This window comes from Battus philenor, unplaced genomic scaffold (assembly GCF_028537555.1).
Source record: "Battus philenor isolate CCGP_79_NKW_IND1 unplaced genomic scaffold, ilBatPhil1.0.hap1 SCAF_15, whole genome shotgun sequence".
Classification (NCBI taxonomy): domain Eukaryota; kingdom Metazoa; phylum Arthropoda; class Insecta; order Lepidoptera; family Papilionidae; genus Battus; species Battus philenor.
In genome coordinates, this window is record NW_027181677.1 from 10,449,118 (window position 1) to 10,464,026 (window position 14,909).

At 34.2% G+C, this 14,909-nt stretch overlaps 2 protein-coding genes across 2 annotated transcripts in view; both read right to left on the reverse strand.

The window, feature by feature from the left end:
* The window catches only part of LOC137918668 (monocyte to macrophage differentiation factor), a 36,863-nt gene extending 23,783 nt beyond the window's left edge, over positions 1 to 13,080 (reverse strand). Inside the window, exons 1-2 of the mRNA XM_068761531.1 lie at positions 12,740 to 13,080; positions 8,979 to 9,169 (exon numbers count right to left, since the gene is read on the reverse strand). Coding sequence (XP_068617632.1) covers positions 8,979 to 9,169; positions 12,740 to 12,904 — 356 coding nt within the window. The 5' untranslated portion in view covers positions 12,905 to 13,080. The remainder of the gene's footprint in view (positions 1 to 8,978; positions 9,170 to 12,739) is intronic.
* Positions 13,081 to 13,723: 643 nt separating this feature from the next.
* Positions 13,724 to 14,859, reverse strand: BORCS6 (BLOC-1 related complex subunit 6). Its single transcript, XM_068761817.1, has one exon. It carries the CDS (start codon positions 14,761 to 14,763, stop codon positions 14,020 to 14,022), a length of 744 nt encoding a protein of 247 aa, XP_068617918.1. The 5' UTR covers positions 14,764 to 14,859; the 3' UTR covers positions 13,724 to 14,019.
* Positions 14,860 to 14,909: the final 50 nt, after the last annotated feature.

Here is a 14,909-nt window from a genome sequence, read left to right on the forward strand (position 1 = left end):
GTATTAATAATATTTAAAATAGGTTTACGTCGGCCTTATTGGCAAGCTCACAGTTGCTCAACGAGTCATGAAGAGGAGATTGTGCCCGGAATTTCTCTGCGACATCGAATTAGGAATGAAGCCAGTAAACGAATAAAAGTAACAGAGAAACGTAAAGGGATTTGCAAGTTCGAGTGACAGTGGACAGGTCGCATAGGCAGCAAAACAGATGGCCGCTGGGGCCTTAAGGTTTTGGAATGGAGACCACAGATCGTAGGACATCCACCCACACGGTGGTCAGATATCCTCGATAGACGCTGCAGGCCGCTTCTAACCGGAAATCTTTGGTAGAAGAAGCCTAACTTTAGCAGTGTACGTCATGTAACTGTAATTGTAATGATGGAAATATACCAATATTTATATGATAAATGATTAATTAATAAATATTTTAAACAATTGTACAGTTGATTGAGTAATAATGTAATTTTTTTTTCAAATTGGCACGCCAACAGGAATACACAATATAAGGTTATGTTTTTCTTTTTACAAAGTATAAAAATATCTTTGCCTGTTGCAGTAGTGTTTGCCACGTATACAGCCGTGTTATCAATGACAAAAACAAATATGTCAAGATCTAATACACTTTCTATTAATATATTTATTAGTTATTGTTGTGGCGGTCGGCAGCTGCTAGTGCGCGTCAGACGTCATGCAGGGAAGCATATGAACAGATGCTGTTGACTGCAAAGTCTAATGTAACTGTCAACTGTAACCGCATCCGGTCCTATCAACCGCGTTCCGGTACTCACGGACAGATGAATTGTGTTTCTTATCTTTTGGGACACATATCATATAACGTTGTAGACTATGGCAGTTGACTTTAATGTTTTTTTTAGACGTCAACGTTGTTTACCATGGGATTGTTACAGCCTCGTCAGTCACAGAGCCCGGTTAGAATTTTAATTCCTATTACTGCTAGTTCTGCCTACTCTTCTGAGTCGATAGGATTTTATGTGGCACATCGGCGGTTGACTTGAATGAAAAAAAAATAGAGACTAAGTTTAAGGAATGGAATTCGTGCGATCGTAGGTCGCAGGTTCGTTTCCCCTGATACAATCTTTCGGAATTTACACTTTGTGCTTTAATTATATAGGATTGCCACTGCTCACAAACAAGTTACCAGAGGATGGGCAGCAGTGTCTTTTACGTACGATAGTACCCCGTTACAATAGATAATTAACTAGGTCATATATTATTCCAGATCCTCAATTGTGAATACAGAAAATATGAGATATGAAAACTTTATGAGTAGACTGTATTAATTTCAAATAGGCACGCTAACAGCAATACAACATATATGTTCACATTAGTTTAAAAAGCAAATACATAGTACAAACATAAATGTTTGGCTATTGAAGGCATAGACGATCGACAGCAGTCCTGCATAACTTAATACCACACAGCTATCGCCAACCTGTCTGCCAAACGTGGCGATTATGGTATTTACCCCATAAATATGACGGTGATTGTATGCCTTGGCCATATTTAGGTACTTGTAGCCTATATAATCGTTAATAACTAAATAATACAGAAAATTATTGTAAAGTGCTCTATAAATAAGTAAAATAGCACAATCTATTGTATGTTAAAAATAATTATAGTAAAAAAATATTTTATACTTTCGTTGAAATATCACTATAGGGAAAAAAAAGAGTATATGATTTACGAAAATTGGTAAAGCCTTATAAGTTATTTATAATTATAATATTCTATGTAATGTTTTCGATAAGATGAAAGCAGGTGGCTTTTGAGATTTTCGAAGGATCAAGACGGGACGCAGATGAAACTTTAGCCTACGCCTTTTTTATAAGTTCAAGGGTTCCTTTCAGATTTTGAGCTCGAGACGCTACATTCTTCCTCTAAGTAATACTAACACGTAATTATCAGTGATATAAAAATTTTAAAAACCAGCGCGTGGTCATATGTTGTTGCGATGGTTTTGTTATCTTTAAAGAGTCTATTACCATCTTTAAAATATATTTATATGCAATTGCTTTTAGTACTTTATAAATAAACAAAAAAATGAACGCGATTAATCACTTAACGGGCATGGAGCAGCGGATAGAGTTCTGTTTACTCGCCGACCGTATTTAGACCAGGTTATGTTATTAAAATATGGAATGGCCGATACATACAATGAACATAGTTCTTTTTGCTATTCTATTTGATATCGATAGAGTGATTTCCTACAATGTATTTTTTTGTTTGTATTTTTCACACAGTTGGGAAATGATTTGCCGCTATTTGATAAGGATCTTACGTCACGTATATATTACTATACAATAAAGCACTTGTATATATTGGTGGCCTCTCTCTCGTACTTCCCGTTTTGGGTACACGGGGACTATTTGTAGAAAATATATTTATTCGGATCTTATTATTTCCGGTGACATTTTTTTAACTTCTCAGTGTCATTTATTCATTCATCTTTTAATCTTAACAAATTATTTTATTGTTTTCGTTACCTCACTTTTGGCGTCATCCTACCAGAATAGTAGATTTACTTTTTTCTCTATTTAAATTCGTTTATTGATTTTGCTTTATTCTTACATTTACATTCCTTTACAATTAAATTTTTACTTTTCTATCTTGTCTAGTCTTATACACATGTTTTTGCCCACTTGTTCCTTTCAAGTCTCTCCTAGGGATCCTTCTGCAGTGCTCTAGGAAGGTCCCGCGACTCTCCTCGTTGTTCATAAGTGACGCGATGTTCCTTTCTTAGACCGCTTGTTTCAAACGAAACTGGAAATCCATTCTTAGCGCGTAAAATACGGCACAGATGGTGATCAGGTGGCTCCAATATGTTAAATGCTTTAAGGCTTAAAATAACGTGCCGGGCCAGTTCGTCAGAAGATTCTGAAGCATCTTTTTTGAGCAGGTCTGACATATTGAAGGGTACGGTATACAAAGGACTTCTCTATGTGTGATATGGTTACGTCTTTTGACGTAGAATCAAATCGGGAACAGTAACTGCGCAGGTGTTGAAAGTCTGTACTGTGGAGTAGTCACATGAACAGGCATAATTAGTACATAAATACACTTACGTACATAGTTGTATGTAACATAAGGGTAATAATTATCGTTAGTAAAAAATCAAAAACGCTTATAATCCTTTCAAAAAAATTAAATTTTTAATTAAAAAACATTTTTCTAAATATTCAAAGTAAGTACAAACTTTAGATCGAGTAAAAGTTTAATACATGCAAAGCCAATTAGATCCAAAGTGCACTTGGAAGATTGAACTTAAATTGCTTTCCAGTTGCAAAGGTCTCCGATGTCGTTAGTTAAGTGAATAAGAAATTAAACCGCCGCTGCGGTAATGGCCCGACCTCTTGAAAAATTAATACACCACTTCAAGTTTTATACAACTTGAAAATTAAAGAATACTTTAAATTTGTTGGTCACTGTTTATATTTAACAAATCGTAGAAGTATCCATAGTATATCATCGTAGCCTAGTAAAGAATTAATACCGGGATTCATTTTAGCGTATTATGTTTTTGGAGGTCTCTCACTCCTCTTGTTTTGTGTGGAACAGGGACGTTATAATTTCGGTTTAAATATTTTTTTAGTTTTGTTTATCAATTATTCTTTTTCCTTCCTTTCTTCATATTTTCATTCATCTCGTTCTGATTTTCTTTCATATATCACCTTTTTCCCCTCATCTACATTACTGGTAAAGTTTGATTTTTATTAGAATATAATTTTTTTTTAAATTAATTTATTTTATTTAATTATATCGATTGCTATTTTTGATCTTACACATTGTTTTGTGTTCTTTTAGCCGGGAGTTATCCAAGCCCCATTTTAACATATTGTGTCATCAAAACGAAAGTTACTTTTTAAACATGGTTAATTTTTATTGCGATATACCAATACATAGAGTATTTTTTTTGTCATTGACATGCACTTTGCTCTTCAATAGGTTTTCCTCGGCCTCGAGTTGAAGGTATTTAGTTTAAACCTCTTTACATTAACTAAGCTAGGAGGTTCCCTCATAAGCCTTGGCTCAAACTATTATATCTTATGTTGCACAGGATTATGACGTCACTAAATTTGTCAAAGTGGCGTTTGATACTAAGAGAGGTCCATTGTTTGGTCTGTTACTTGCAGTAATCATTCTCTCTTAATAGAATTCAATTATTTTAAAATAAATATGACATCCAGTGATAAGGTTGACAGACGACCTTAAGTTCGTCGGGAAACACTGCTTATAGGCAGCTTCCAACAGTTTTTGTTGGAAATCTATGGGAGAAGCCATGTCCAGCAGCGGGCATTCTATAGCTGTACTGATGATGATAGTCACAAAAAATTATCATTATTACAGTACACCTCAAGCTCTGTAATTACGATCATAAATCGCTGGTTACATTTCCTGAAAGCACATGTGTAATATGTTTACTGTTTCTGAGCACCAGTGTTATCAAAGAAAAACATTATAAGAAAATCGATGTGCCAGATAAAGATAACGAATGAAAAATACGTAATATCCATCAATCCGCTATAAGCCCGCTTGATAGATTAGACTGTCCGGTTGGTCGCTGCAAAGAGGTTTGTGTTTCACCATAGGGAATATTATAAGTACAGTTCAACCAAATTTACCCAATATCGTGAAAGACTCTATTTTATATTAGATTCGTGACTATACTATCATATGCTATACGGTGATGTTTCTTTAAAAATAATGCCTAATTAAAAAAAATCGTAATTAAGTCATTATTTTACAATTGTTTACACCCTGTTTGCACTTAACCTTTGTCTCATTCAGTTTACTTTTCTGTCTTTATGTAGTATTTTGTCGTGTGCGTTGTACAATATCTAAAATATTTCAAAAGGCAAAAACTTGTTATAATTTCTTGTGTATGTCTCCCATTACTTTGTATCCAATTTTAAGTTTTATTGATGAAGGAAAATGAAATTAAAAAATAATTAGCTTAAATATAACGTAACCAGTCCTAATTTAGGGCAGGAGTAATTGATTAATTATGAAAATAATAAATAAAATATCACAGTACAATTTTGCAAATAACCATCGCTTTATACATTGATTCTCTGGCTGCTATGTTCGGATATATATGTCTGAACTCGCTGGGTGCGTACAGGTCAGATTCGCTCGAAATAAAGTAGGCTAAATTCTATCAAATCTCCTTAAAAATACAGTTTAAAATCGCTTGCTCGGGATGTACTACAGACCACAGGATCGTAAACAATAATATTTCATTTGTCATTTAAAAAAATTAGGTCCTGACACTGACAGGCGCCTTGTTGCGGCACACGAAGGGTTAATGCTACTAAAGACTCCCCCCCCCCCCTGACTCTAGGTGGACCGACGATATAGTCAAGGACGCGGAAAGTCGGCGGATGCGAGCAATAAGACCAGTCGTTGTAGCGATCTTTGTCGGAGACCAATACTTTGCAGTGAACGTCTATCAGCTGATACTTCATGAAGTGATGAATGAATGTTGAATGATGATTCATGAAGGCTCTTCCCTTACATTGTTTTTTTATTTATTTCCGGGAACATATACTCATGTGTTTTGTTATTTATTATTACTTTTAACCGTATTGTATCACTGTACGTTTCCCTAAAATTATTAGATAAATAAATACTTTGTGCGTTATCATCCGTAAAATATGGTGTTAGGAACATATAATCGGAATAGTTAAGGAAGTTCGCATCACGCGAGGCCAAATATCTATCATTATTCCATTAGCGGCGTTCAGAAAAGGCTCGCTTCGCACGCTCTTCTTATAATACAACACACGAACCCAAGGATTCGTTAATATTTAAATTGATACTTCTCTTTCTAATCAAATGCGAAAAAAATAATCACTTACTCCATAAACATAAACAAGTTAATTAGTTAATATTAACTTTACTCCGCTTACTATTTAAAACACAGGTAAGGATTACATTTAATTAAAATTTATTAATATATGTACAATGTTATGGAAACATTATTTCGTAAAAAATCGTTCCCTTTAATCAACGCTTTTTACGACAATTAGAGAAAAGCATAATAATACAATATGACTATTACTAACATAAACATGTATATATTTCAAAACTACATGATAGTATGAAAATAGTATGAATTTACAGTCACAGCAGAATGTGACGTTTTATTTTAAGTTTACTATCGCAAACCCAAGCCCAAACCCTAGGTAATATCTAACCGACGAAGTCGAGATTAGGTTTATTCTGGCGCCCTTGAATAGAAATGCTAAACGGGTATTATTGACTAGCTTTTTTATACTCGTGGGGAAATCCGGTATGGGATACCCCTCAGCTGCACGACAACGAAAGGGTTATGCCTGAATCCTACCGGCTAAAACCCCACGCGGTCTTCTTGAGCACCTTTTATTGAAATTACGGGAATGCTTTGACATACTACCACAGTTGCAACGGCGGTAGCCCAGTGCCTCGATAGCTTACTTGCGGCGGATCACCCTGACTCCGTCAACAAAGTCTTGCTAAGCGGGTTGGAAAAAGGCGCGGTATAACACCCTCCGACGTCCAGGTCTCCGACTGCGGATGGGGAGCTCAGATGTTCTTTCTCTGTCCCTCTCGGCGGCCTCCTTCTGCGACATCACTTTTTCGCAGGTTATAATGGCTCTCCATGACTGCTCGTTCTGTATCATCGTCTTAACAAAGCTTAGTAACGAGAGGTTATTCCCCACAGTATCGGTAAGTTCTCGGTGCAGCTCTTCCCACGACGAGAGCTAGCCTAAGTCGAGGTACCCTCGTGGAAGCCCTTGTCACTTTATGGAGCGTCCGCCGAAGCGAAGTAAGAGCTCGGCGGCCTCCTAACCCGGTGAAATTGTAGTATGTAGCAACTTCGACACCTTAAATAAGGTTTTGGGCTTAGCGCACTCAGTGTCTTGCCCTCTTGCGCTGGCGGAATCTGCAAATGCCTTGGCCCGCAAAGCAAGTCAGATGAAAAAAACCATCGCTAATGTTATTCCGGTTTGAAAAGAAATTACATCTTGTGACTTAGAATCAATTAATTCAAGTAATTCGCGTTATTGTAAATGTTAAATACGTTTTAAAGATTCTAAAATAGTACTAAGGTATCCTCATTGAATTTATTTCCTTTTTTTGAATTTATTAATCACGTTTTATAACTGTTTGCGAAATAAAGAAAATTTTCAAAGAATGTGTGCCTTCAGGTTATTTCAATTTTTATTGAAATGTACATTTGTCTTATTTATAAATAACATATAATCCTTAATACTTTCTTTCGTCTGTTCTTCTTAGGTCTGATGCAACAAGCTTGCTCACACAACTTGATGTAAGCAATAGATGTAATCATACGTTGAATTTTTTTTTATTTTAAATATGGGTTATGATTCGTTTTAGATCAGAAAACACTATTTTCTTTATAGCCTTATACTTTAAAAAAATACTTTGATAAATCATTAAATATGTGTTTAATGAAATATTAAAAATAGGGCAGATCAACTAAAATGAACGCTTGAGATCGATCCGAGTCAAAGCAACGTACATATATAACAAGTGTTATTCGTTGACCCGCTTAAATAAATTTTATATTTTTAAATCAAATTAAAATGTATGGGTTAACCTACTGTATATCACAGCAATATGTTAATATAAAATTACGCGTTAAAATAAAAAAATAAGGGTGAAAAATTTAAATGTTTTTAAAGAGTTTTACATTCATTAAGAGTTAAATAAAATTCATCAAATACTTTTAAGAGGGTCGTATTAGAGTCCCAAGTTGGCTCAGGGCAAAGTTCGTGAGAGTACCATTTACAAAGCTTTTAGAGAGAGATGAAATGATGGGTCCATGACGCATTCGCACACAAAGCACTGCTATCTTCATTCACATAGGTTTTAATTAAAAAGATGGATACGTACATTTGTTTCATTTATTAAAATTATTCCATGGAAACAAATATGTTAGCAATATTTTTTATTTGTATCACGTAACCACTTTTTTTAAGTTTTCACATCAAATGCATACGACGGACGTCCTTTTGGAATTAAATTTCATTGATGATAATCAGATTTATTATATTGTTTATATATATACTTACGTCTGCGCAAACAGAACTTAACAAGGAAATGTTTTAAATTAACGATTACCTTCACACATAACCCTACATTAATTGCCAGTGGTAATTATATGTTAACGTACATGAAAATTGTAATTGGATGCATATATTACTTATCATCAGAAAAAAGAATGAATAAAGTATACTCCTGAATCAGTTGTAGCCCAGCGGTAGAGGACTGAGACTTGAGATCGCAGGTTCGATTCTCGGGATAGTTCTATACATAAATCACATATTGTGTGTATCTATTATGTAAGATTGCCACTGCACACAAACAAGTTTCCAGAGGATGGGCAGCAGCATCTCCGTGTCCTCTACGTACTATAACACCATTCGGCAATCGTCAACCAGCCTACCAAGCATATATATCTTTGGGGGAGGCCTACGCCTTGCAGTATGCGTCTACAGGCTGAAACGGCAATGACGACGATGTACATTCTATTTCATAATTTTTTATTTCAGCGTTACAACGTCCATAGCTGGACATGGGCCTTTCACAGAGAGTTCCAATAGGACCGGTAAGCTGCCTGCCCCTGGCATCTTCAGTCATTAGTCGCTATGCTACCGGTGATATAGATTAGCCCCCACTGTCTCCTCTTGTAATTGTTGTAAGAGTCGGCTAAGGGAAAATTATTCACGGACAATACGAAGCAGCTTCTCCTGAACCCACATGCCAAGCGTGGCAAGAATCTGCACACAGACATTTTATAATAACTAATGAAAAACGCCACATGTATTTAAAATTTTTATTCTGCATATTTACCACTGTTAGTGGTCGTCACTGAAGAATCTTTCGCCCAACAAACATTGGTTGCGCGAGAAGATAATAGTAGCTATTAAAAATAGATATGTAAGATTACTTACGTATCGGATCGGCAGCAGCATACTGAGTGGAAGGTGGTTGAAACGGCAAACAGCAGGCACAGCGCTAGCCCGTACACCACGGCTGCGATGGCTTGTGGCGCGTTAACAGAACGCGTGAGAAGTTCCCGCGCCCCGAACGACGCCGGCGCCACGCACAGCGCGTGCGTGCAGACGTTAGCTACATTCTCCACCTATAGAACAAACGACTATTTTAACCGAAAATTTAAATATAAATATATGTGTGTGGTTTAGATTATATTTTAATTAAGCATATTTTTGATTATTTCTTTTGGTTGTAGGTGACAACATAGTGTGAAAGAGTCGAAGGACGGTATAAAGTGTCTGTGTCTAAGGATGATAATTTAATAAATACAGTAATACCCCGCTTTACGCGACCCCGTTATACGCGGTTTCACTATAACGCGAATTGCAAATTTCGCGCTATAGTGAAACCGAGAGAGAGTGCGTATAAATATAATGTAGTCATCAACTTCTCTATGGTGTCTTGACCATCTATCAAACAATTAAAAACAGTGTTGGGTGTTATGAACGTATTTTATAAAAACGTAAACAAAACGTTACCCAAAAGACAATAGATGTATTTTTCCGTAAAAAATAAGAGTACGTATTGCATAGTGTTCCTAGAATTAAAGTGATTGATTAAAATGATTTGTATTTTTTTGTAATAATTTTTGACTATGTTTAATCATAAACCTCGTTATACGCGAATTTCAGTTAACGCGATTTTTTTTGGAACGTATCCCTCGCGAAAAGCGGGGTATTACTGTATTTAAATAAGATTTGCTGCGAATTTTGTTTTCAAATCAGAATCAGCCGTATGATATCCACTGCTCGATATAGGTTCCTTTATAGAATTCCAACAATACATTAAAACAACGATTTTATAATAAAATCATTATTCAATTTTTAGAAAAATGATATTGGACAATGTAACCATGACCGCGAATGCAAAAATCATTTTTTTTACTAAAATTTTCAATCAGATGCCAAAGTGACCAGTGACTTATTTACTTTTTTTATATTAAGTTTATTTATCTCCCAGTCACTCCGCGTAAGATCCGTCCAAAGTTTAGTCTCTAAATGAACTAAATAGACTATCAGCCCAAGACTAGGGTTCTCAGGGGAGCTCACGAGCTCAGTTACTGCCCAGAGGCGGCAGAGCACTAAACACGCTTAGTCTCACCACTAAACCAATGTAGCTGTTAATGCCAACGGGTAAATATCATTACAAAATTATCCATGAATAAAAAATAGATTTTGAGTATTGTTGCAATGACTTCGGCCATAGACTATCATAGCTCCATAAAAAATAGCGAGAGGTGTAAAATCGATAGAGGCGATCAATAATCATTTTAATTTCCTTTAATTGTGCCGTTTGGAAATTTGATTTATAATATATTCATATTTTGGTTGCTGAGTATAGAAAGAAAACCTATATGTGTAGTAAAACAAAGTTGTTTTTTGTGTGACGGTTTATCAATGTTGCCATCTTTTCATATACAGATTTTGTTGGTTTGAACGCGCAGGGTGCAGAGGACATTTAGCTTTTGGCCTAAGCCTAATTTTACCCCATGGCTTCTCCTGCTCGGACCGCTATATACCACTTTATTTTCGAATTGGATAAAGTTTTATGTAAAATAAATGAATGACAATCATTTGTATCCATCTAGAACTTATAACGTTTTCAATATTCTATAAAGACGCGATACCTTCTCGATCACGTTTATCTTTCGTTATTGTAGCATGACAATAAAAACCGATTTAGAAAAAATATAATATGTATTGTTATTTTTTCATTATTCGTAACTTCGTTAATGTTACTTAGTGCAGATTTGATAATAATGGTATTTTCTGACGCTATACAACATGGTTGCACAGACTTATTAAGACTAGGGGCCACTCGGTAATTAAATTTTTTTGGTTTTATTCTGGAATAGAATTCAATATTCTTCGAATGTACGAGAGTATTATTTTGGCTGTCGGCGGGCCACCGGTATTCGACCGGCGAACCGCGGTCTGTGCATCCATGCTATACACTTTGATCTAGGATCGAGAGATCTAAGTTTAATGGCCAAATGATAGATTTGTTAAGACCTTTTCACATGTTTTCAAATAACCTGCGAATAATATGATACTGTATGTAATAATTTACAAAAAAATTTCAATCGTTACTTTGCCTCCTTTTAAGACGTACTTATTTGAGACTTTTTACCAAATGTATTTATTGTGTTTCTCTTATTTCATTAATTGTAGTTTTAAGGTTCACTATCATTTCAACCGTAGGAGTTTCACAGCTGGACACACGCCGTCGCGGCAGATTTCCAGTAGGATTGGAAGCAACTTATGTCCAGTGTCTTCGGACAACCTTAACCTGATCGTCTGTCCCCATTGTGGTTTGGCGTCTTATTCTGATAGCTGGTGTGTAGCGTTCGCCCCAGATAGTAAACCCCCTAGTAGCTATCAGTTCTGCTCATTACATAGTCTGCTGACAGCCACTAAAACTTGTATTAGCGATAGCGAAACTGTCATAATTCAGCGGATTACCGCTGAATTATAACAGTTTCGCTATCTACCGTTCTCCATATTCTTGTTCCGATCTCGTTTATAGCACTCTCCATAGCTGGTTGAGCGACTGTGAACTTGTCAATTAGTCTTGAAATTAGAGACAAAGTTTCACAGCCGTAAGTCGTGACTGGTAACACATGGTCGTAGACCACGAAGGTTGGGGCACTGAGGTACGAATTATTTAGTAGTTTCTCGGACACTGCCTAAACGAGTCGATTTAGACGATTGATCACTTTCTCAAAGTTGAACTTAGTTTAAGTTAAACAGATGACTCCCAGATAGAGTTCGAAGGTTTTACATGGTATCCACGATACTTGTAAAATACTTATTAAGAGATATACAGAGGTTTACATCGATCCTTCATTGAATGTAAAAAAACATTGTAAAATGGAATGGACAATATTTTCCACCACCTTTTCGGTATTAAAATAAATAAATTAGTTTTAAAACATGTTTTAATAAATTTCATCAAAATTGAAAAGAACACGCGAAAATAGCGCGCAATTGGCACTATAGGATTACGTTTTGAAATTTATCTTCCATTTAATGATATTATCTATATATGTTAGATTAATAAAATTTAAATTTTATAATTATTTTTAAATGTAATAATTTAAAAAAAAGTATTAATAATTTAAACTAGTATATAAATGCATTATTTGTTAAAAAAAAACCTTTCATACATAGGCAAAAGTAAATTAAAATTGTATGTCAATAACTTATATTTTTTTAATTGTGACACAGCATTGGAGGTAATGCCGATTGAATTTTTTTGTTATATAGCTAGAGATTACATGGTCGTATTTTAAAACACAAGCTCTGTAGATTGTGTCACATATCACAACATTTAGACCTATACGTATTATTAATGCAAAAATACGTATTGTTTACAAACCATAAATTCATTGCCATTCTAATCATTAGTTTAAATTTAATATTATGCCACACATTAACACCGACATAAAATTTAGAGAACAGCTAATACTTTTAAGACATCTTGAAAAACATTAACGGTAATATATCGCTAAAAGTTATTAAAAAAATGTTCAATTAAAAATAAAAAAAAAAGATTCAACTGGTAAAAACCAGCAAAAAAAGGCATAGCATCGTATCCGATTATTTGTAAATAAACTACTTCAATAAAAGATAAAACTTTTACTTTAAAAATAACTCACCGTCGTTGGTACATAGGCTTTGTTAGCAGTTGCTCTTTCATTCATCCATTTCACAGACTTAAGCTTTTCCCATGGCAGATCGTAGTGGAAGTAAATTTTGCTCTGGTTGAACTTAGATTTAAATTTCATTATTATCACAGAGAATAAGCTTACAACGTCACCCATTTGCCGTACGTACTAATACAATAGTTAAAAGTTAAATGGTCATGAGACCAATAACATTACGCTTAATATTATATTGATATTAACAGTCATCGTAGTATTTCAATTTAAATTTTTTTTACACATTGTCAAGAAATCTTATTTTTTAACCATCCTAAACGACTTCCCACCACGCTCTGCAAAAGGCGAAGGCGAACTGTCAAATCGAATGAAACCATAAACAAAGTATCTCAGAGGATACAAAGAGTAAAGTTATCGATGCATCGCTTTTACATAATCGATATTTGTTATTCAATATTATTTTCTGATTAATGAACTATTAACAAATAAAAGCAAATAGATATAATTCCGTTTATTTATATTTTAATCGTGTTTTCCAATGAAGTCATCGTTACGACAATAACTACACAGTGTTAGTTTAAATTATATATTTGTCTGATTTTATACTTAAAATATTCTTTTTTGACAGCTATTATAGACAAATTGTGGCTAGTGATTTAAAAATTGTTCCATACAAAATTTGTTTATTATCTAACATTAGACCAATTGGAAGTGAGTGAATAATTAGTATTTTAATAATATAATCCGTGACATGTTTATATTTTTTCATATCATTTTAATTATACAGAAATATATGTAATTTATATAAAAGTATTTGATTATTAAACTAAAAAAATTAGGATTATTTTAAAAATAATAACCCCACAAGTATTTATTGTATAAAGGGGAAGATAGATAAAACCACTTAAATAAAATAACCTTTATTATTGTACATTTTTTAAGTTTACTCCATCCATATTTAAAAAATTAATATTAGAAAAATTTATAATAACAAACTAAATATTAATATCACTAAATCATAACTTTATACAACTCTTTTTTGTAATATAAAAATACAATCACCTATTATTAATAAATTAAATATATTACAAATAATACTGCAATTAATAGAACAATTTGTCAGACAATGGAAATAAAACAATTGATTTATATTTTTACAAACGGAACCGTGTTTATGATTTCTTGTTTTTCCTTTTATACAATTAGGAGGACAAAAGGGACAACGTTCATTTGATACACATAATTAATTCTAAAACAGAAGCTAAAATTCAATGGTCTTAGAAATTGTTTTCAAAAATTTGCAATAACCTTTTGATTTCAGCTATCCTTGCAGCTTGTGCTTGAACTGGAATCATTGCTTGTGAAACTTCTTCACCTTTAGCTAAAATGGTATACATGCTTTTTATATTATTGTCCATTGCATCACAAGTTTTACCTACAGCATCTTTATACACATCCATATTTTCAGCGGTAAGTGAAGAATTAGCATGAAGAATGTTTGATAAATTTTCTATTAAATTATCAACTGATTGTGCTATCTTTTGAGCTTCATATTCAAGATCATTTAGAACAGTGATATCAATTTGCCCAATCTGTGGTGCTAGGATTTGTCTATACAATTTACCAGATGGTGTACTCGATCGGGAGACACTGGAGCTGCCAAACACAGGAGTTTCTCCTCTTTTAGCGATGGGACTAGATAATTTTATTTTGAATTCTAAGTCGTCAGCAACATAATGCGTCATATCACCTTCGTATCGTACATGCCCACCAATATCAAGGGGAAGCTTATCCTGCCGTCGATTTTCGGATGGAAGGTCGTAAGGTCTTGATGGTCCGGCACTTCTTTGGTCCTCACTTTCCTGCCCTTGGTCGGAATTAAATGATATTTCGCTATAGGAAGCAGTCATTCGAGCAGAAATCTCTTCATCTATATCACCATTTTCTTGCTTTTGTGATAAATCGTCAACATTTCTATCATTTTGCGCTGGTGATAGTGAGCCACTGGTGTTTTCCGACATGATTTTATTTTTCTAATTATTAGAATGTGAATCAATATGGTTTATATTCTTATTGTAAACACTGAAGCAGTTATTAAGAATTATTCAAGTTTTGGCATTACGATATTACAATGACAGTGACAAATTGACATTAATCATATCTAATA

Coding starts and splice junctions, on each gene's coding strand:
- BORCS6 (XM_068761817.1), bottom strand. CDS start 14,763: ATGTCGGAAAACACCAGTGGCTCACTATCACCAGCGCAAAATGATAGA.